At 58.0% G+C, this 22772-nt stretch overlaps 1 protein-coding gene across 4 annotated transcripts; it reads left to right on the forward strand.

Annotated features, from left to right (window-relative positions):
- Positions 1 to 6424: 6424 nt before the first annotated feature.
- Positions 6425 to 22014, forward strand: LOC129127802 (tyrosine-protein phosphatase non-receptor type substrate 1-like). Of its 4 annotated transcripts, none has more exons than XM_077187479.1 (9): positions 6425 to 6451; positions 11286 to 11415; positions 17653 to 18012; positions 18223 to 18534; positions 18660 to 19007; positions 19267 to 19365; positions 19777 to 19801; positions 20185 to 20224; positions 20868 to 22014. In XM_077187479.1, exons 1-9 carry the CDS (start codon positions 6440 to 6442, stop codon positions 21120 to 21122), a joined length of 1581 nt encoding a protein of 526 aa, XP_077043594.1. In that variant the 5' UTR covers positions 6425 to 6439; the 3' UTR covers positions 21123 to 22014. The 4 variants fall into 4 exon arrangements, with proteins under 4 accessions (XP_077043594.1, XP_054500640.2, XP_077043595.1 ...); XM_054644665.2 differs by having other exon boundaries at positions 19780 to 19801; XM_077187480.1 differs by lacking the exon at positions 6425 to 6451 and adding an exon at positions 10787 to 10942.
- The last annotated feature ends 758 nt before the right edge of the window (positions 22015 to 22772 follow it).

Here is a 22772-nt window from a genome sequence, read left to right on the forward strand (position 1 = left end):
GGTCTGTACCATGCTGTGTGCCATGCTGTGTGCCATGCTGTGTGCCACGGTTTGTGCCATGCTGTGTGCTATGGTGTGTGCCATGGTGTGTGCCATGTTGTGTACTATGGTGTGTGCCATGCTGTGTGCCATGGTCTGTGCCGTGGTGTGTGCTATGGTGTGTGCCATGCTGTGTGCCATGCTGTGTGCTATGGTGTGTGCCATGCTGTGTGCCATGGTGTGTGCTATGGTGTGTGCCATGGTGTGTACTATGCTGTGTGCCATGCTGTGTGCCATGCTGTGTGCCGTGGTGCTCCACGCTGTGCCAGGGAGCCAGAGTGGGGAGCGTGGGCTGTGCGCGGAGCCAGGGGGAGCCTGAGCCTCCACCAGGCAGCGCAGAGTGCCAGGGAGGAATTGGCCCAGGGAGCGGCTGCTGGGAGGGGCTGGTCCCGGCCGCCAGGGGAGGGGAGCAGTGACCAACTCACGCCGAGGAGGAGCATGGTGTCAGTGCGTGGGCTGGCTGAAATGGGGGCTGCAGGTGTCTCCTTTGTGTCCTGGGGAATGGGACAATGCTGAGCTGTGCTGGAGCCAGGGCTGGGCAAGGAGACAAAGGGACAGACAGGGATAAATGCCCTGTGCCCTGTCCTGGGGTGCTCCAGCCCAGCGATGAGAAGCAGAGGCACTCCACAGAGGCACTGTGTGTCACAGGGGTGGGTGCCCAGGGGATACTGTGTCTCCAGGAGCAGGCATCGCTCCAGCTGGTCTCCTCCAGTGTCTGACAGGGCAGCAGCTCCAGCCAGGGCCCTGGTCTGTGGCTGTCTCTGCCCAAGACACCCTTGTGCCTCTGCTCTGTCCCCATCCCTGCCCCCATCCCTGTCCCTGCCACTGTGAGACCGTGGTGCCCACCAGCCACCAGGGAGAGACAGGCCAGTCCCTTTGCACGTCAGCATCACCCAAACAGCCACAGGTCTAAGAGAATCTGATGCCACAGGGACCCCACAGGGCCCCCACAGTGCCACAGGCATACAGTGATTGTTTGGGGACCTCCTGATGCCATAGGGACCCCATGATACCAAGAGGACCAGGCAAAGCCATGGGGACATTGTGCCAGCGTGCCCGCAGAAGCTGGAGGAGCAGCTGGGTGCTTTGAGGTGGTTGGAGAGAGTGAGAGAGTGTCAGAGACACTTTGATTGTCCCCCAAAAATGCCTCATGGGTCCTGTTTGTGCCTGCTGGCTGGCCTGGGCGGATCCCTGCCAGAAGAGACAACAGGAGGGAGAAGTCCTGGGACGCTGCACAGTTGGAACCTCCTCCCTCCAATTCCAAATCTGTTAGCTCACCCCTTTGCAGCTCCCTGTTTCTCAGGCTTTTCCTTGGAAAGGAACGAAGCCAGAGTAAAATGGTGACATGCTTTACACTGGTTCTGATTTATTTCAGGTCTTACTATTGAGTCTTATTCCCTGTTTTCACGGTTGTTGTGGATTTTCACCAAAGGGGATAAACAGGTCTGGGATTTGGGGTTGTCATAGGAACAGTTTCTGTGCCACAGCCTCACTGCCAGCCTCGTCCCCTCCTGACAGAGTGAGGGCTCTGGCCAGCACAGCACGGATATCTCCAGCCCCCAGGCACAGCCCCAGTGACAGGTGGGGTACAGGGCAGTCCCCCCGTGGCACTGGGACACTCGGGATGTTCAGGGAGGAGATGGACTCCCAGGCACTGCCCAGCCAGGCCCACGAAGCCAACTGGGACCCCCAGGCAGACCAGGGCTTTTAGTTGAGAAGAGCTGAAGGTGTTTGGAGGATGCTGCTTTTCCCTGTGGGTTCTCTGGTGCCCAGTAGGAGGTTGTGCTATTGCAGTTATTGCTACTGGGAACCTCTCTGGCCAACCTGGAATAATTTTCATTAAATCCCTGGAGTGAAGGGGTGTGGAGTGGATGGGCGGCTGCCCTAGGACCATTCCTCATCTCTTCAGTTGCAAGAGGAGGGGATAGGCAGTGAAATTGAAAAGTGTCAGGCACATCCTTTGTGCCCAGGGCTCCTTTGGCCCGTGTGGTCCTGCACTGCAGGACACCGTGAGGCCAAGGTTCTGGCAGTGATTAAAGAGGGGTTTCCAGGGCCATGGGACAAACAGAAACATCCAGTGCTTCAGAAAGACTCACATTGTGCTTTCAGTGTTGGACGGGACATTGCTCAAAGACAATCACCCTCTGGAGCCGGCACGGGAGGGGCAGATCAAGCTGCAGGGCTGGGTCCTAACAGTGCCCGAGGGAGGGTCCCAGAGTGGGTGGGAGAGGGGCTCTGCCTGCGCTGGAGTTCCTGGTGCTCTTCATGCTGGATCAGCTCTTGGTGGGGCCCTGGTCCTCCCAACATCCCCATGTAGATTGTACCCGAAGTGAGCCATGCACTCTCCTGGGAATGCTCCAGGGGGTTTTGTCCAGTGAGAAGAGCTCAGGGTAGGGAAACTCCTTGTAGAGCTCCCTGTGCCGAGGGCAGGATGCTGTGGGGTCCCTGGAGCTCCCAGTCCCTCCCGGCACTGAGCGAGGTTAAAGCGTGGCTGTGCTTGGCCGTGTCCCCAGCGCTGGCTGCCCCGAGCCCGCACGAGTGTCCCTCTGCAGAGAAGTGCAGGGAAAGGGAAAAATATTGAGAGAGGCAGGAGAAGGGGGAAAGCAGGCGCTGCGGGAGGGAGCACAGCACGGCCTGAAAGCTCCCTCTCAGCGGGCTTTTGTTCGCCCTGGACGTGCCCAGCGATGCTGCCAGCCCGGAGGGGCTGTGCTGGCGCCGGTGGCTCCCGGCGATGCCGGAGCTCCGCAGCCTGCCCGGCGCCTCGTTCCAGGGACGTGCCCGTGGGCAGGAGGCAGCTGCCTCCAGCGGGGACCCCCATCACCCCTCGGCTGGGCTCGGACCCACAGCGCGCTCCCGAAAATAATTCCTTCTGACAGATCCATTTCTTCCACATGGTTCAGGCTTAATTTTATAATGGCATCAGTAGCTATGGCAACGCGTAAAAATAACGGATCCCCGAGCCCGGCAAATTCTCCGTAAACAGCTCCCGTCTCCCGGAGCCCGGCTGGGTGGGCATCGCCCCTTGCCCGCGGCTACCGCGGCCGCTGCGCTTTGTGGCTGGGCTGAGATTCACGCGATTGTTAATTAGCAGCGTTAACTGCTTACGCCTCGGGATGATGGCTCCATCCGCTAATCCTTGGGGCTAGGCTGGGCTAATTGGGTGGATATCATTAACGCTGGCGGTCAGGATCTGCCCTCACAGGATTGCAGCACGGCGAAGGCTGGAGCACCCCTCTGGCACCCCAGACCCCGCACGGGGCTGGCAGCCACGGGGGTCGGACACGGCTCAGCCCCGCGGTGTCAGGGGGCACCAGCCCCATTCACAGCTCCATCCCGCCCCAGAGCCGCTGCTCCTGCACATCCACGCGTGTGCACACGAGGGAGCGCGCCCACGAACGCGAACGGGCACACTCAGATCAGATTTCAGCACGCAGGACCCCCCTCAGCAAACATCAGCCGGTGCCGGCGTCCGCCGCGGCTCAGAGGTCTCTGGTCACTGCCGCGAGTGGATAATCCCAGGCAATATTTTCTAAACCTGTTAGACATCACACAGACCCTCTAAATCCCTGATCCCCCTCCAAGGCTCCAGCAGGATGGCAGCACTTGGCAGCTCGGATTTGCAGCTTCTTATCAGGGCCAGCCCCTTGGAGCGATGCAGTCACTGGGAGCGTGGTGGATCCTGATGACCAGAAATAATCCCCCAGATTTTTGTTGCTTTCAACTTAAAAAAAAAATGACAGACCAAAAGAAACCCCACGGAGAAGCATTTTTCTCCATCCAGCCTCCAGCAGCAGGGCCAGAATAACCCAAGCCCCACAGAGCTGAGAGCACTGAGTCTCAATGGGGCTAAAATAAAGAGCCAACAGGTCTGGAATGTGGCTCCTGAGCCTTGGGGCTGCTTTGGGGACGACATGGGGACAGTGACACAGGGACAGCCTGGGAGGAGGGCTGGGGATGGCATTGAGGGCTGGTCAGCATCCTCTTCCAAGGGCTGGCTGTTTCAGGGGGTGCAGCCCCCCTGCATCCCAGCAGTTATGCCATTCCCACTGTGAGGCATCGGATCCAGCAAATGACCCTACAAAGTCCCCACTGCTGGACACGCCACCTTCCTTTGCAGTAAAGAGTGGCACAGGTTCATACCAGGTCTCCTACCCCAATGTGCCGTGTCTCAGCCCTCCATGGGCATCCCTGGGGTGATGCCCACATGCCAGGTTCCACGGCTCAAATCCCACCTCTGAGCCTGGATTTTAGCACTTCACAGCAAGGGCTCTGCCAAGCAGGAAGCAATGGGCTGAGCTGGCTGAACATGATCAATCCCCCACGTTAGCAGTTTTATTTCCATCCGCAGCTGCCGCAGGACTCTGAGGCAGTGCAGCCTCTCTGAGCTCCAGCGTTATCTGCTGCTGCAGCCTCGGATGCGCTTTCATGATAACGATTTGCAATCAACAAAGAACTTGGAGAGGATGCAGAAAAAAACCCCAACAACTGGCATTGGAAACTGAGATGATATCTCTTTTCCCTCGGCCAGGCTCCACCACAGTCCTGCTGGTACCACCAAGGGGAGATCAAGGTCTTCTCCAGCATCGCTCCGTGGGGCTGGCTGTGTGCTGGGGCCTCTGGGTGCTGGCACTGCCCCCACATCCCCAGGAGCCTGCACAGTGCAGAACTTCCGCCTCCAGAGCAGGGAGGGAGACTTTAGTCCAAACAGCTCCCAGGAGTCCATCAATGATTAACACCCAGCCCTGAAATGTCCCTGCATAGCTGAAGCTCTCTGCCTGCACCCTGCCTGCCCTCCCCCCTGTCCCTTCCACTTCCTCCTCCACAGTGTTTCTGCTCCTGCGGTTGGGGCAGGGTCCCAGGGTGGGCACCAAGGCTCCCTGTGGCTCTGGAGCCCATCAGAGCTGGGGTGAGCCCAGTCATGCTCCATACAGACAGCACAGACCTCTCCCAGTTTTGCAACCATTGCACTAAGGGTGCAGGATTGGGGCCACCCTGTGTCCCTGCTGAGCTGCCCTGAGTGGGGTCTCTCTTGTGCCCATCCCTGTCATCAGTTAAGGTTGGAACAGCCCCCTCAGATCACTGAGTCCAACCATTCCCCCAGCACTGCCAAGCCCACCATGTCCCCAGGTGCCACATCCACATGTTTTTGGAACACTTCCAGGGATGGTCACTGCAGCACTTCCTGTGCGGCTTAGTCCCGGGGCTGTGCACGTGTTGGAGACCCACACAGAGAGCAAACCCTTCTCTGGGGCAAGGGGCAGGATCCTGTTTGCCAGCCAAGGTCAGCACAGCCCTGCCAGGACTCGCAGCACCTCAGCGGGCACAGGCGCCAGCACTGCCAGCCCTGTCCTTCCCAGCCCACACTGCCGCGGTGTTTTCCCAGCCTGTCAGCAGTTTTACCCTAAAACCCCTCACTTCAGGTCAGCCAGGGCCGTTTCCAGGCCAGGCACAGGATATAAACCACCTTTCCTGCTCTGACACAGCCGTGAGGAATTCCCCCAGAGTGTGAGCAGTGTGATTGTGCTGGGCTGCATTAAGGAAGCCCGGGCAATTCACTGCTCTGCAGCATCCCACGGGCCACCCCTGCCAGCAGCAGCCTGGGAGCACAGCCCAGCCCCAGGATGGCCCAGCTGCCCCGTGGATAGGGTCCCTGCTGGAGCCTGTGGGTTTTCCTGCTTGCTTGGTAGATGGTGGACATTCTGATGGTGGTGGGTGGGCTGACACTGGGCTCTGCTGACACTGCTGAAGCCCAGGGTGACAGTGTGTGAGTGCCATGGGGGCACTCACAGGGAGCATCACCCCAGCCCAGCAAAGCCCAGCTGGGCAGGCAGAGCTCTATCCCTCCCTCATCCTCCCTGAAAGTCATTTCAGGGGCTTGGAGGGAACCAGCTGATCCTGGCAGTGCTGGGGATTAATTCAGTGGCAAAGGGACACTAAAATTAAGTGGGCTGTGATTTGAAGCCCTAAGGAGGGGGCAGAAACAGGGGGTCTGGGCAATGTGCACAGAGGGGCCTCCTCAGAAAATGCCCCATGTCAGGGAGCACCTCACCTCCACCCCACACATCCCCCCACACCAACTGTGCCCCAGGGCCCTAACAAAGGCCTGAGAGAGCTGAAATAACTCAGCTGTAACTCCTAAATCACCCAATCAAAGCTTGGCTAAAACAATTACAGGTAGTTCTCATGAGCCCCCTCAAGAGGTGAGGAGCAAACCCATGCACAGGCTGCTCACAGAGCATCCTCCACAGCCGACCCCTCCCTTCTCCTGGCAATCACAGCCTTAACGAGGCCCCTGCTGCTCATCACCCTCTCCAGGGTCTCTCCCATATATAAGGGGGTGATGTGGTGCACCCCTTCCCCAGCTGCAGGTGCTTATGATGGTGGATGTTATAACAGGAGCATGAGGAGACAGGTAGGACACATACCCCTGCTTCTAAAATCCCTTTTTAGAGGGCTGGGTGCCCCTTCCCTGGGTCACAGTCCATGAAAGCCATGCCCACATTAACATATTGCTTGTTATAAGTTAACATGAGATAAACTAATTTAAGCTTCCCCTGTACTGCATGTCTCGGATTAAATTGGCAAGGTACCTAATGAAGCTGCAGCTCCATTTGTTGTGCTGGAAGCCCTAAATATCAGCAGTGTAATTGGTGCTCCCTGCTTCAAGAGACATTTGTGCTTCTCTCCCAGCTGAAAGCCCTCTCTGGGTGCTGACTGAAGCCTGAGAGGTGTGGGTGGGGGCAGGAAGTAGGATGTGTCCACCTGGATCTGAAGCTGGAGGGGTCTTGGAATTTGTTTTTGAAGCTGGAGGATGGATGGGGGGAACATGAAGCTGTATGAAGGCTGCGCTGTCTTGCGGGTGCCAGAACAGACCTTGTGTGGGCCTGGTGCTCTGATGTGGTCCCACAGGGTGTTTTGTTGTGGTGAACTGTGAAAGTAGCACCTCTCAGGGGCTGGGCTGGGAGGGGTTGGTGGCTGGGACTGGGCCAGGCTGGCTCTGAGTTTCCCCAGGGTGGTGAGTCCCTGCGGCGCTGGGTTTTTTTGTTTATCAAGGAATCTTTGAGGTTGGACAAGACCTCTAAGATCATTGAGTCATTATTGTGGAGGGCTCCCATAAGTGCTGGCTGCTTGCTGGTGCTTGGGCATGGCTCTGTGCCCACAGCCCCAAAGCAACACCTCTGGATGCTGAATTTGGGGTATTTTCCAGGCTGATGTCTAAAGTATCAGTGCTTTTTTTTCCTGTATCCCTAAGCTGGTTTGGATTTTTGAAGGGTGGACTGAGCATTTTGGGACAACTCCTGTGTCCAGGTGTGATGTGGCCACTCAGGCTCTGGGTACTTTGCCCACTGTGCCATCCCATTGCTGGTGTGGAGATCAGGAGGGACAAAGTCCCAGGCAGAGAAAGACTGCAGCCACCTCCATCAGTGAAATGTGATTCATGAGCAGGCCCAGGTTTGGCCCTGCAGGGCAGGGACTGGAACCTCTCCCAGCTCCATCCCCTGTGAATCCCCTCCAGCCGAGGGAGGCACCGCTGTTCCCGGGGGCAGTGGGAGCTGGGAGAGGATCAGACAGGGAGCTGATTAAGGCATGAAAGAACAGTCTGGGCAAAACCAGTGCTGCAGGACTTTCCACTGGGATGGCTCAGGCAAGGCTGTAATTGTTCCCACTGCATGCTGCCAGGCTCTGACAAGAGATGGGGTGCTGCTGCTCTGGCTGGGGGTCCCTGTGTATGGATGGGTCCCCACGTTCTCCTGGGGAGGGAGCAGATCCTGCAGAGCTGCCCAGCTGGGAATGCAAAAAGGACATTAAGCCTGTGATTCTCACTGGGAATAGGAAGGGGAGCAGACCCCTGCCTGCCCAGCACCCAAACATACAGGGTTGGCTGAGCCTGGCCCAGCCCTGCCACACGGAGCTCGTGCCTTCCCCAAACAGGTGCTATAGCAGCGTGATGCGAGTTCCTCACTGTGCCTCAAAGCTGTGAAAATCAACTTATTCTTGAAAAGCTCTCCTGAAACACTGCCCTGTCCCCATGCTGGCTGCTGCCCAGCTCCTGGAGCCAGGGAGAGCCGAATTCCTGGCTGGAATCCTGGAATCCTCTGGGGTCTCTGGAATCCTCCCTGCCGGAGCAGGGGTTTTGAGCTGAAGCAGGGAGATGCTGCAGAGCGAGCACAGCCTGGGTGCCCGCTGGCAGCACAGAGAGCCTGGCAGTGCTGCCCGCCCTGCCAAGCAGTGCTGCAGCCTCCTGTTCACTGTGGGTGTTCTGTACAGAAGGATGATGATGATGATGATGGCAGAGTTGCGCTCCCAAAATTTTGCTTTGTCCCTCTGTCTCAGGCGCACGAGGAGCCAAATGCTCCTCTTCCCCCTGGTTCCCAGTGCAGGGCGAGGGCTGCCCTGCCAGGGTGAATCCTCCAAACCTCTCGTGTTGGAGCAGGGCCCCTGTGATGCAGAGTGGAAGGGCCATGGGTAGGAGGGGAGGCAGCTGAGCCTGCCCATATGCTTCCTAATGGGGAGCAATAGCAGCTCTTCCCGGGAAGCTCGCGCCGCACCATCTGCTCTGTGCAGTACCTTCTCTTGCAGAGCTTTTTTTAAGCTCTAACTTCCCTTCCCAAGCACTCTGCGGTGGCTGCTGCTTGTGTGCAGGCTGGCTCTGCTCTGAAACCACCTCAGAACAGGTTGTCTGAACCTTCCACACCGAGCAGAACATCCAAGGCAGGCTGAAGCCAACCAGGCTTCCTGATCTGTGCTTCCATGTAAAAATAACCAGGAAAGGTGGCTGTGAATGGCTGCAGTGTGTCCCTGGCATTTGCCCTCCTGCTGGGCACCCACTTGCCCTGAGGGTCTCTGCTTCTGGACTTGGGCTGGGTGGGATGCACTGCCCACGGTGGTGTAGCTGCAGGGTTTCCACAAACCACTGCTAATCCCATGGAATATCCAGAGCTGAAAGTGACCTACAAGGATCAGCAAGTCCACCTCCTGTCCTGGCACAGGACACCCCAAGAACACCACCCTGTGCCTGAGAGCATTGTCCAAATGCTTTTTGAGCTCTGGCAGGCTTGGGGCTGTGACTGGTGCCTTCTTCCAGTACCCAAACACCCCGTGGTAGAAGAACCTTTTCCTAATACCAGCCTCAAACTTCCCTGACAGAGCTTCATGCAGAGCTTCCCTGGAGTCTTATCATTGGTCACCAAAGAGCAGAGCTCAGCACCTTTGCTTCCTCTGAAGTGTTGTGGCCCTCTTGTAGTGATGTGTCCCCTCCCTGTACAAAGAAATCATTGCTATGCACAAAAGGCCAAATGCAAGGGCTCCTCTGGACCCCTGCTCCTCATTGGCCACTCTGGCCAGCTCTGTGAAGGGAAATGATGGCTGCACTGGGCTTTCCAGGACCAGTGATGCTGACCACAAAAGTTTTTCCAGTGGGAGCAGAACTGGCCACAACATTTGAGTGCAGCCTCCAGCTGCCAGGGGATGGCAGAGGGAGGTGGGTGCAGAAGCCTGGGGAGTGGTTCCCGGTCCCAGCAGTGCTAAACTAAGGCTGGATGTGCCCCATGGGCGTAGCTGGGGCTGAGGGGGAGGCTGGCGGGGCCGGGGATGCGCGGGCGGACGCCGTGCGCAGATTGATGGTGCCAAGTCACTTCAGATATCTCGGCTGTGTTTGTGCGAGGCTCTAAATAAAACCGACAGCCCTGGCGGCTGCCTGCAGAGGGAGGGAGGGAGGGGAGGAGGGGGAGCCGGCAGCGGGTCCTCCAGGATGGCACCCGGTGCTGTCCTCAGGGACCCAGCCCAGTGTGGGAGAGTGATGATGTGAGCCGTGCTGCTGGGGGTGATGCTGGCTAGGCTGGGAGCTCCTGCTCTGCAGGGCCTGCCCCATCTCTGCCAGGGCAGAGGGGACAGTGGGGTGGTGCTGGGAGCTGCCAGCATTGCACCTGGCATCCCAGGTACCTGGCCTGGCCGAAGCGCTCCTGGGCAGTGTGAGAAGCTGTGACAGGTGCAGGCAGTGGAGAATGTGTCCTTGTGACTCCCCTGGGAAGGACTTTGTGTCAGCATCCATGGGACATGAATCCCATGGATGCTGACACCCCGACACCCTCTTCCTCAGCCCTGCCTACCACTACAGCTGCCTTGTCCTCAGGCTCTCACTTCTCCCTGCTGCAGGCTCCCTCGGAGGGGACATCACGGGGATGTCCCCATTCTCCCAGCGTGCTGTGCAGGAATTTCCTCTCCCTCCCCATCCACCCTCTGCCTGTCTGTGCTGCACCAATGTCCCCTCCTGGCCCTGAGCCCCGTGGGCCAAGCTGACCTGTCCCTGTGGCACCACAAAGCACCCCCCGTGCCTCTGCCACGGGCTCACAGCTCGGCCCTGTGTGTCCCTTGGGAAGGCACCCGGGACCCCCAAGGCTGTGTGCTGTTTGTGCCTCTGCCAAAGCCTGTCCTGGCTCAGCCCAGGTGGCCCCTGTGTGTTCAGGACCCCGAAGGCTGTGTGCTCCTGCCCCCAGTCCCAGCTCGGGGATGCAGGGCTGTGTTTTGGTGCCCCTGGGTGCTCCTGCCCCCAGTCCCAGCTCGGGGATGCAGAGCTCTGTGTGTTGTGGCCGTGCCCAAGCGCTGCCTACACCGGCAGCCTGTGGCGAGTGAGCGGATCCCCAACCCCCATCCCTGGGGCCATGGAGCCGCCTCGCTCTGCCCCGGCCGACAGGCACCGGGCACCGCGGGGCTGCTGGCGGCCGGTCCCGGTGGTCCCCTGCCAGCCCACCTTAAGGCAGCCGCACACCGGGCTGACCGGAGGACTCTGCCCCGGGGCGGGCGGGGCTGGCTTCGCCCCCGCCACGGGGGGAAGCGGCGCTGAACCGGGGCTGCTGGGAGCCGGAGGGGGTCTCGAAGCCGGAGCCAGCTCCGTCCCTCCCCGGTACCACGGCAACGGAGGCGGCGCGGCGCGGGGGGAGGCGGCTCCGCGCGGCACCGGGGCACGCGCCCGCCCGGGGCCCCGCCGCGGCGGCCCCGTCAGCGGCCCCGAGCCCGCTCCGGTGCCCACGGGCGGCGGCGGGGCCGCGGGTCCGTGTGGGTGCGTGCGTGTGCGCTTCCCGCCCGCCGCGGGGGGAGAACGGGGGGAGCCCGGCCTCCTTCCTCATTTTGGGGCTGAGAAGGGCGATTTTCTTCGCCAGCTGCAGTTCTGCGCTTCTTGCCTTTTTTTTTTTTTTTTTTGGCCTTTTTTTTTTTTTTTTTTAATTTGTCTTATTTATCAAACCCAGCCGCTGAGCCGGGCGCGGGGCCGCGCTGTGAAGCCGCGGGCTCCGCTCCCCGCACCGATGGAGCCGCATCCCCGGGATCCCGGCCGCACCGCCTGGGCATTGCCGTGCCTGCTGCTGCTCGCCCTGCCCGGTAAGCCATGGCTTCTGCCTGCCTTCCTACTCCTTTCCTAGTGCCTTTCCCCCCTTTCCCTCCCGCCCTGCTGCCCTGCTCTGCCCCGTCCTCCCCTTTCTCACTGCTCCCGTCCTCTTCTTTGCCCTGTTTTCCCCCTTTTTTCCATCCTACTCCTGCCTCCTCTGTCCTGTTTTCCACCTTTCCCTCCCACACAGCTCCTCTCCCTGCTCTTGCCCTGCTTCCCCCCTTTTCCCTGTTCCTCTCTTCTGCCCTGTCCCCCCCTGGTCTCCCTGTCCCCCGTTTTCCCCCGATCCTCTCCCCGCACACCTCCGGTACCGACATGACGCCGCCTCTCCGCGCACGGTTGCTTTGACCTTTCTGCGGTGACCTAGAGAGCGGCGGTGGCCGAGAGGCTCCCGCGGGGCCCTTGCCTCTTCCCAAACCCAACTTCAAGGCAGGCAGGCATGCCCCTTTCCAGCGAGGCAGGGAATTCGGCAGGGGCATGAAGAGGCATGTTGTTCCCACCCATTTGCGAGCACCCCCTGCCAGCTATGGGTGAGGCAAAACTCAGCAAGCAGCCCGAATTCCCACTTGGAGATGGTAGTGGAGAAGGCATGGGGAGGCTCTGGTGAGGGCTGCCTGTCTTCTCTGCCAGGAACTTGTCTTTCTTGCTGCCCTCCTGCTTCACCCCACTGTGGGCTCTCAGCTGTTGGGCACTGAAGCGGTGGAATTGCAACACCTCTGGGCACCCTGTGCCCTGTAGTCCTGTGTCACCTCAGGGTGCCCCAGACCTCCCAGGCGTTCATGGCTCCAGCAGTCCCTTATAAAAGCTGGGGGACACTGCAAAGGACCGGTCAAAGTGTGCCACTCTTGGCTGTTTCCCCTTGCCGGCAGCGGGAAGTCTCTCATCCCACCAGGAACCAAGCCCTGTGGTGACTGCTGCTTTCAAGGATGCTTCCTTTCTAGGGTGTTTCGTTTTGGGTGATTTCGAAGGAATTGCTCTCCCTGCCAAGGGAGGGATGGGGTTTTTGAGGCAAACCTGCAGCAGTAATGATGCATCTTCAGGAGCATCTTGCTGCTGAGCTTTCTGCTCAATTCCAACCCCATCCCTTCAGCCAGATCCCAGTACAAGCAGCCTAGCCCAGGTTCTGCGGGGGAAACCCACATTCTCCCGAGCCCATTGAAATAGTTACCATCAAAGCTTTGCTCGGGCAAAGAGTTGGATGCAAACTTGGGTAGAAAGCAAATGCTTTCAGCACAACGCTCCTTGCTTTGAGTCGCCTGATCACAACTGAGAAGTGTTGGCCCCAAACTGAAAACTCTGGCTGCTGAGAGCCAAGAAGGCTTTGGCGGTGAGCGCGGCTTCCCAGTGAGCCACTGCGATTTCCTGCGTGAAAGAATAGCTCCAGCAAAGCTCCTGAACTTAATTAAATGTGGTCTTGGAGTAAGAACCCCATTTCTTTGAGCCAGCCATGGGAAAAAACCACCCTGGTGTTTTGAAGTGGTTTGCGTCCCTGATTTTTAGGTGCAAACGTGCATCTTTTTTTTCCATATGGCGAATCCCTCCTGGGCTGTGGCTCAAACTAAGCTGAACTCCAGCAGAGTTGGCCCAGGCTCCCACTGCCGGCTGCTCTGACAGCTTCTGCAGAAGTGAAGGGGAAAAGGAAAGGTCCTGGAGGAGACCTTCCTGTGGGCCAAAGGCAGCGAGATGTGGGAAACCAAACAGCAAAGCCCCATTGAGGAGCTGCCCTGCAGAGCCCTTCCACGCTGGTCTGTCCCCACAGAGGGTTTCAGCTGTGCTTCACAGAGCCTCTTCCAAAGGGGAATTCAGTTTCCTGCTGGGGCTCTGGCTCTTGGGATGAATTTCTGCTGATGCTGGAGGAGGGGAACTTGGAAATGGAGGCTGCCTGTGAGCTGAGGCTTCCTCTGATGTCACGGATGTGAAGCACAGCCTTTACTACAGCCCTCCCTGAGCGCCCTGGGGTCTGCTCAGGGCTCAGCAGCTATCCCCAGGGCTCTCCTTGCCTTCCCTAAACAGCAGATTCCAGGCCTTTTATAGGCAGCACCTGTTAGTTTCCGCCCCTGGCAGCCCTGCTGCAGGTGAAATTCCAGCAGGATTATTTTGGGGTTCCCTTGCCCGTTGGCCTGCTCCTTCAGTGAGTGACTGTGGGGCTTGGGATGCCGGTGACCAGCTGCACGTCATTTCTGGAGCACGCAGCTATCCCGGAGCTCCTTACCCAGCTCCTTCTGAGGGAAAAAAATCTATTTTTACCAGGAAGCATCCAAGCAGCCTCTCCTGAATTAAACCCCGGCCTCTTGCAATCTGTTCAATATCAAATACTTCAAAAGGTGGAATATAGAAAAAAATGTGTCACCGACATGGAAAACTTGCACTGCAGCGAGAGCTGGGATTATTTTGCTCCCAAATTAAACTGAATAACGGGAAGGAGGCAGGCTCTGCTAGATCGTGCTCCTGCCTCTGCTCCGGGCTGGAAGTGCTCTGGGTCTGCACTGCAAGGCTGCTCCCACCTACGTGGAACTGTCAGGTGATGCTTTTCAGGGCTCTAAAACCCTTGGCTAATTCTGGAGTGTAGGATAGAACAGATTACAGGGTCAGAGCACCTAAGTTCCCCATGATCTTGGGGGCAAGAGGATCGTGTTCCAATTCCTGGTGGTTTGAAATCCAGGTCTAAGGAAAAAAGTGTCATCAGGCAGCAAGGGAGAAGCAGGGAAACAGTGAGAAATTGTGGTGTCTCATGTTTTTGTGGCCTAAAGCCCCTGAATGTCCCACTCCTGGTGCACAAGTACATCGTGAGCTGCTGGGAGGGAGCTTGGCTGGGCTCTCACTCCCACCCCCACTGGGTGAGCACCTCAAAAAGGGAAGGAGAGGCATCAGCTGCATGTGAGGAAAAGCTGTGTTCAGGGAGAAAGAGGAAAGAAGCTTTGGTGGAAACTTTGCATTTTCTAACTTGCGTATTCTCGGGTTTTCTGCCAACTTCCCCTTTGTGTTTTCCCTTTGGGGTGGAGGGATGGGGGCATCGCTCTGAGCTGCTGCAGGGGGTTGGGGCCATTCTGAGCAGGAAGGGGTCAGCTTGGTCCTGGTGTGGGGTGATGGATGCAGGCTGGAAGTGGAGAAGCCAGGTCTGGCTGGGACTCCTGCTCCTCAGCCAGGAGCTGGTCCTTGTTGGGGTGTTCCTGTGGTGGATCTGGCTGGAGCTTGTGTGTCCTAGATCAGAAATCCCGAACAGGGTGATCTGAGCAGAGCTGGGTGAGGGTCTCTGAGGCAGCAGAGCAGAGCATGTGGAAAAATACCCCAAAGCCCCATTTCAGCCCTGTCTGAGGGGCTGCCTGGAGCCTCACGGTGTGACTCTTGTGCAGGGACCAAGAGCTGCCAGTGAAGCCTCTGGGCAGGCAGCGCTGCCAGCAGCGTGGAGCCCTTTTCCCATCGATCCTCTGGGAGCAGTAGCAGTCAGGAAAGCAGGAAAGCACCTTGCATCCTATCCCTGGACGACATCATGCTCTGTGCCTGCTAATCCCTGGGCAGGGGAGGCAGGCACGCTGCTGCCCCGGTGAGGAGGGAATGTGAGCTGGGGCTGCGGAATGCATACAGACCATCCCCTTCTGGCTGCAAATCTGGACCCTGGGAGAGATCCCTGCTGCTTGCAGGGATAAATCCCTGTGGTTCCAGGAAGGCAGGACCCTTGTGCCACGGTAGTGGGCAGCTCTTGCTGCACACCAGGCATGGCAGCCAGCCACAGGCAGGGCACCCAGCCACACTCAGCTCCATGTCCCTGCGCTTCTGTGGATGTTTCACTGCAACCAAGAAATGACCTTTGGGGTTGAGCAGTGCCCACCCTGACACTCTTTGGTGTTGGGGTCAGCTCTGGGGCCCCAAAGCAGGCACTTGCCCAGCTCTCCCCCTCAGCACACCACGTGCCTCATGGGGAGATGGGCAGATGGAGAGAGGGAGGATGAGGAGGAGGCGCTCGGCTCGCTCAGGTTGGGCTGTGTGGGGCGGTGCAGACAGTTCTGCCCGGTGCAGGGGACCCTCATGGGGGTAACCACTCCGTAGAAGTTGCTTTTGCAGAGGGGAGCAGTGAGTAACTCACTCATCACAGGGCACAGAGTGTGTGGTGGGGGTGGCCCTGGCTTCCTGCTCCTGTGGCCGCACCTGGGACGTGTCCCTCGCTGTGCTGAGTGCTGCCCGCTAATGAGCTTTGTTTGCCCAGTTTGGTGGAGCCAGTACTTGGTGTTGTGGCCCCCTGGGTACCTGGGAGGGCTGGGGGTGCCAGTCTCTGTGTCTGTGGCAGCCTGGTCCCTGCCTGTGTCACATCCACGTGCAGTGGGTTGGTGAGAGACAGATGATGCGATGATGCTTCTGTGCTGGTGAACTTCCTCTGTGTGTTTCTCAATCATTTCTTGCGAAAGGCCTCTTGGCAGCAGGAGATGGAGAAGTTCAGGAGCTGCCACAGAAGCAGATCTAGTGGTGTTTGCCTCGTGTCAGTGCTGCATTCAGCACATGGGGTGCATGAGGCCTCTGCTCCAGGGCAGCTCCCCACAATTTTTGTGTCATCTGAGAAGCACAGGGTTGCCTTGCAGGTGCCCAGGGCACCACTGCTCAGGTGCAGGACCAAGGCTCAGAGTCAGTGACTCATCTGGACATGACACAAACCAACTCTGTCCCTCTGTGCTTGTTTTGTGGGAAAAACTTGTTCTCATATTGAATGCTGCTGGTGTGTTAACCCTGACATGGCTTCAAAGGGAAACACCAAGGCCTGAAGGTTTTGGCTGAGGATGCTGTGGGCTGATGCCCTGGGCAAAAAGCCTTTAACTGGGGCAGTCTGGAGAAGCTGCTCCTTGTAATTCTGACCATGGAGATTGAGTAATTCCACACACAGTGGAACAGTGAAAACATCTGTGGGTACAGCACATACCACTGTGAGTCAGGAGGGATTAACAGCTGCCAAAAAGCAGCTCTGGTCTCTGTGACAGCCAGCTGTGGCCAGAGGGGTCAGAGCAGCTTGTCCTGCAGCAGGTCCTCCTGGGAGCATCCAGCCAGAGATTATCCTGCTGGGTCCCAAAGGGAGCCTTGGCATGGGTTGCTGTCCTGGATTTCCCTGAAAGGAGACTGTAGCCAGGTGGAGGTCATTCTCCTCTCCCAAATAACAAACAACAGGACAGGAGGCTTCAAGTTGTACAGGGGAGGTTTAGATTAGATATTTGGGAAGAGTTCTTCCCTGAAAGGGTAAGAGAGCTGTCCAGGGCAGTGGTGGGGTCACCATCCCTGGAGGGATTTAAAAGATGTGTGGATGTGGCACTTGGGGTCGTGATTTGGTCAGGGGCTTGGCAGTGCTGGCTTCATGGTTGGACTCAGCGATATTAGGGCTTTTCCAGCCTCAAAGATTCTGTGATTCCATGATTCTGCTGTGAGGGATGTGGGGTGCTGGTCCATGTGCTCCCCGTGCTGCTCAGCATTACCTGCTCAAACACAAAGATCTCTGTGTGACCGTGACACTGGTTCTGGGTGCCACAGCCACCTGTTACCAGCAGGTGGATCTAAATGGTTCCCCCACTTCTCTCCCCATGTGGCTTCAAAAAATGTTCCTTTAAGCAGTGACCAGGATTGAAATCTCGTGTGAATTTGGTTGCAATAACTATATTGGCATAGGAAGCGCTGACAAAATTAACCCCTGGGTAACCCATGGGTGTGTAGTGAGGGTTATCTGGGATGTTACTGTCTGTCTGTGCAGGGAGGTGTGGCACAAGTGACTGGGTTAGGGACCAGTGGTATGGAGATGCTCCAAAGGTGATGTCTCCCTGTGCTGCTGAGCAGGAACAGCGCCTGCTTGGCTGGCATTGGTGAGGGATTGGCTGTGCTCTGCTGGGATCACCAGGGCTGGGATTCCATGCAGAAATGGGACAGATTCAGGATAGAAAATGCAGTGTCACATTGGTGATGGGAGCTGGCTGGTTGGAGCACCTCGTTTTGTGTGCTTCTTTCTCCTGGCTGACAAAGCCAGGTGGCTGTGGGAGGCAGCCCAGCATGCTGGAGACACGGGCAGCTGGGATGTGCTCCATCTGTATGGAGCTCAGCACAGTCACCAAGCAAAGCTCTGTCCAGCTCTGCTGCAGGCAGAGCAGTGTGCCCATGGCCACAGCCCATCACCTGGGGTGCTCAGCCTGTCCCAGGGCTGGGAGAACCATCAGGAGTCTGGATGTGTGGTGCCAGGCAAGACTTGGTCTCTTTTTCTCTAGGTATGGATGCCCAGGCAGGTCAGGGCTTCACTCTGCAGCAGCCCCAGCCCAAGGTGACGGTGACAGCGGGGGAGACGCTCACCCTGAACTGCACCACGTCTGGAGTTGCTGGACCAGGTCCTGTGATGTGGCTGAAGGGCTGGGGCAGTGGGAACAAGACTGTCTATGACCCCAATAATGTGGATCCCTCCTCCCGTGTGACGATGGCAGCGCCTGGGTCTAACACAGACTTCACCATCCGCATCAGCAATGTCCAGCCTGAGGACATGGGCACCTATTACTGTGTGAAGTTTCTCAAGGGGACCACTGGTGTTGATGAGCTGTTTAAGCGTGGCAATGGTACTGAGGTGTCTGTGCAAGGTGAGTGGGGCTCCTGGAGCAGCTCCTGATGGGAACCACCCAGCGGGCTCTGCTCAGGTGGAGCAGGGATGGGGAAGGGGCTCAGGGCTGGTCCAGGAGAGGATGCCATGGGCCATCCCCATGCCCTTGTGTGAGACTCTGCTCCAGGCAGGCCCAGGGCTGGGCAGGGGGCAGGGCCTGGGTCTGATGGCCCCGTGCTTGTCCCCACAGCCAAACCCAGCCCCCCGCTCGTGTCTGGGCCTGAGCAGAGAGCAAGGCCGGAGGAGTCGGTGCCTTTCACCTGCACGACTGGAGGGTTCCTTCCTGATAAGATTGAGGTGAAATGGTTCAAGAACAACAACCCCATGGGGGTTCAGCCACCCCAGGTCACTGAGTGGAAGATGAAAACCTACAACATGTCCAGCACAGTGAAGGTGACCCTGCAGAAGGACGATGCCCGCTCGCAGCTCACCTGTGAGGTGGCGCACTCCACGCTGCCGGCCCCGCTGCGAGGGAGCTTCCAGCTCAGCAGTGTCCTGCGAGGTGAGGGCTGGGGGCTCGCATGGGGGTCCTGCTCTGTGGGGCTGGGGTCCCTGCGAGGAGGACAGGACGCCCTGTGGGCAGCAGAGCCAGGCACAGCAAACACCGAGCTCTGCCTCTCTTCTCAGTTCCCCCCAGCATTGAAGTGCGCGCTGAGCCGAGCCCCGTTGAGGTGAACAAGACCGTGGCCTTCATCTGCCTCGTGAAGGAGTTTTACCCAGCTCAAGTGTCTGTTTCCTGGCTGGAGAATGGGATTGAGATAAAGGGGCAGAACCTCTCACAGCCACTGGAGCTGCCCCAGGGCTTGTTTGAGCTGAGAAGCCGGGTGGAGGTGCAAGCAACGGAGGAGAAAAATGGGTCCACGATCACCTGCACGGTGGTGCACGATGCCCAGGCTCCTGCCAACTATTCAACCGTCCTGTGGATCTCTGACCCGAACCTAGGGGGATTGAGCAATGAGTTCCAGATGAATAAGGGTGCGTCAGAGCTGTGGGGATCGGGTGCCTGCCCGGGCGGCTGTGTGGTGTCACCCCCTGAGAAAGCTCAAAGCCCCAGTTAAAATCTGGTTGAAGGACCAAATCTCCATATCAGGGGGCTGGGGGATGTGACAGTGGCAGGCACTGAGCTGTCCTCCTTGGTGCTTCATCCATCACTGGGCCAGTCCCAGTTGTGAGGCTGCAGGGAGTGGGAGGTACCGCGTTCCTGGCCATGGTGACCTTTTCATTGATGTTTCAGATGATATGCTCATCTACATTGTGGTGGGTGTGGTCTGCATCGTGCTGGCCCTGCTGGTGGCTGCAATTCTATACCTGATCCGGACCAAGCAGATCAAGGGTAAGGGAGCCAAGTGTGGGGCAGGGAGGCAGCTACTCCCAACCCCCTTTTTCCTCTCTTTCCCATGGGTTTCACATTGCCCCATTGGACAGTAACTCCTGGCAGTGCAGCTGCAGGTCCTGCCTGGTGGGGTGATGGATAGAGCTGCCCAGGTTGTTTGCAGGCTGCAGGGAAAGCTCTGGCTGGTCTAAATCCTGCCCTGCACCTCCTGTGCTCCCCCAGGAGCTGTCCTGAACAAAATTGATTGAAACTCCAGGGAATTGCAAGCACTTGCCTCTGGGAAAAGATGTATCCTTGTCCTTGAAGCAGTCTCTGCATGTGATCTCTGTGCCCAGGGAAATGGGGCGTTTATCTTGTTTCCTGAATTATTTTTTCCCTAATTTTTTTCCTAATTTTTTCCTTCTCTTTCAGCAGGTAAAAGCTCACCATCTGCCAGGTGAGTGCAAATCTCTTCTAGTCACTGAGTAACCTGTGGGAACTCTGAGCTAGACACCTCCAGTCCACAGAGTCCCTCAGGACTGGGACAGAGCTGTATCCCCAAAATTTGTGAAAGAGAAGGCAGGAACACAGTCTCTGCCCATCTCCCCAGCTGGGGTTCTGGGGATTTTTTGCTTGTGGTGGCACTGAGCAGGCTGTTGGGAGTTGGTCTCTGGCCAGCAGAGAGGCAGCTGGACCAGCACAAGCCAATGCTCAGGACCTGTCTTGCTGGGTGCAGCTGCAAGGACCTCAGCTTGCATCTGACCTCCCCAGCTGCTCCATCACCAGGGAAAGGGCAACAGGACCCTCCATCCATCTGACTGTTTTTGTCCCTCCTTCCAGGTTACATGAGCCAGAGAAGAGCAGCGAGGCCACAACCCAGGTGGGTCATCCTGGGACTGGGGAGGGAAAGTGGCTGGGAGCCACTGAAGAGGGGAGTGGAGGGTGGTGGTTCTCAGTGAAACATCTCAGTGTCTCCACTCTGTGGCTGGAGGTGGAAGAGAGGCTGCCCCAGGAAGAGGATAGCCACTTCCCAGAATCTTTTCTGCCTTCACCCTCTCTCCTCCTCCTTCTCCTTCTCCTCCCAGTAAAGTCTGGGTTGGTGCTGCCTGGGGAACCAGCTGTGCGATAGCCAGCCAGGCTATTTGTGGAGTTATTTTGCATTTGGTGACGCAGCTACGAGCGAAGTCGTGATCAGCAGCAATCTGTCCATCCCACCCAGGCGCTGCCAGCTCCTGCGTGGGCATCACTGGGCAGTCTGGCCTTGCTGGGATGGAGTGGCTCCAGTGACAGCTCTGGAATTGTGGCAGTGGTTTTGAAGCCAGAGCAGGGTGACAGGGTGGCTCACAATGTGAAGCTATAGCATGGGGTAGAGCATAGCTTCAGGGTGGTGGCTACTGGCATTGTTCCCCCATACAAGCAAGGTTGAGGTGCCCCAGGCCAAGCTGCAGTGGGATTGACTCCAGAACAGGGCTGTGGGTCCAGGGGCATCTTCCCAGAGGAGGAACTCTTGGTGCCTCACACAGGAATCCGACCCCAACAACCTGACCTACGCGGACCTGAACTTCGACAAGGAGAGGAAGAGCATCCGGCGGATGGTGGAGATGAGCCAGCAGTCGGAGTACGCCTGCATCCAGAGCAACCAGGCGCCCAACGGCGACGACAACCTCACCTACGCCGACCTGGACATGGTGCACCTCAGCAAGGCGCCCAAGCGGCCGGCCCCGCGCCCCGAGGAGGCTGGCTCTGAGTATGCCAGCGTCCAGATCACCAGGAAGTGAGCAGTGGCTGCTGGGACCCCGTGTCCTGCTGGGAACAGCTCTGCTCCTCCCTAAGACTGTTCTCTTGGAAGCAGCGGGAGCGATGTGAGGATGCGCTGTGGTACCTGTGTTTTAGGATGGAAATGGAGCCCGCAGTACTTGTGGGGGTCTTCTCCCATCCAGAGAGACATGATTTTTGGGGGCAGTTTGGTCCTGGGGCCGCCAGCTCCATCCCTTCAGGACCCCCATCAAGGGTTGTTCAACCTCAGTGTGCCGGGTTTGCCCGTGAGCAGATTCAGCCAGCGGAGCAGCAGCTCCTTGGGAAGCTCCAGCTGGGCTGAGGGGACAGGTACAGTGCCTCCACACCAGCTCTCATGGGGATGCCACTGCCTGGCCCACGGCTCCCCAGGACCAGCAGGGCCCCCACACTGCCTTCTGGGGCTCTGCCACCACGCCTGGACACCAAACTCTGGCTTTAAAGGAAGGACCCAAGTGTCCGCCTCTCTTCCCAAGTGTCCCTTCTGCGGGACCTCTGTCTCGCCACAAGGCCAAGAGGCTGGAAGGCCAATGAGCCAAGGCCCCTGCCCTGCCGTCCAGGGGAGCTCCAGGTCTGGCTCCTCAGCACCAAGCATCCTCCTCATCATCATCATCACCTTCCTGTGCTCAGCCTTGCCCTGCCCTGGGACCCACCAGCGCTGCCCCAGGCTTGTACAAAGCGTGCGAGGGCCCCCCCGGGAGCTCCCCGCAGGTACCGTGTAACATGTTTTGACTGTTTGACATGTAACTGTTAATTTTTAGAGCTGAAACCCCCAATGTTTTGTGTTGTACGTGGGTGTACTGCTGTGTACTTAACACTAGAATAAGATGTGCAAAATTAAGACTGAGGCCTCAGTAAAGAATCCCCCAAACCCTACAGAGTTTATAAGAGACTTATATGCTCCCCCCACCCCAGATCTGTCTTGGGGGCCAGGCAGGCTCCCCCCAGCCCACCCATGGGGACAAATGTCTTCCCTGTGCCCCCTACCTGGCCCACTGTGTGGAGTCTGACCCTCTGTTGGTGTCTGCAGCAGTGGAAGTGCAGGGGGCTTGAGGACACCTGGGGTCCTTGGGGGTGCTTTGGGAGCAATGTGACTGCTTGTACAGATTTTTTTTTTGTTTGTTTTTTTTTTTTTTCCTTTTTGCTTGCAAGATATTTTTATAATAAAAGTGAAAAGTCCTGTGCTGCTCCCGCACATCAGCGTGTCCCTGTGCTCAGGGGGGGTCACCTTGGCACTGGGGCTGCAGGGTGGGTTTGGGGTTCTGTGTGTCCTGCAGGAAGGAGGAGAGGAGGGCTCATCCTGCACAGCCCTGTTGTGTGTGCTGGAGGGAGGGAAGAGGAAGGCAGGAGGCCAAGGCTGGGATGAGGGTTATGGTGCTGGTTCCCCTGGGCACTGTGAGGGAGGGGAGCAGTGCACCCCATGGGCAGGGAGTTGAGCTGGGGTGCCCAGACTGGCGTGCAGGCAGGCTGGGTGCTGGCTCCAGCCTGTGCTGTGAGTGAGCTGAGTATTCAGTGCTCTGCAGTGACCTCCTCCCTTTCCCAACCTGGAGCTGGTGCCTGGGCTGTGTCTGGGGCATGAACTGTGTCTCACCAGAGCCAGGAACTTCCATGTGGGGCTACACAGACACTCAAAA

This window comes from Agelaius phoeniceus, chromosome 17 (assembly GCF_051311805.1).
Source record: "Agelaius phoeniceus isolate bAgePho1 chromosome 17, bAgePho1.hap1, whole genome shotgun sequence".
Classification (NCBI taxonomy): domain Eukaryota; kingdom Metazoa; phylum Chordata; class Aves; order Passeriformes; family Icteridae; genus Agelaius; species Agelaius phoeniceus.

What these genes read in the sequence shown, in the direction of transcription:
- LOC129127802 (XM_077187479.1), top strand. An exon ending in GCTCAGCAGTGTCCTGCGAG is followed by an intron (nt 18,535 to 18,659) that starts GTGAGGGCTGGG and finishes CTCTCTTCTCAG; the next exon opens with TTCCCCCCAGCATTGAAGTG. An exon ending in AAAAGCTCACCATCTGCCAG is followed by an intron (nt 19,802 to 20,184) that starts GTGAGTGCAAAT and finishes CCCTCCTTCCAG; the next exon opens with GTTACATGAGCCAGAGAAGA.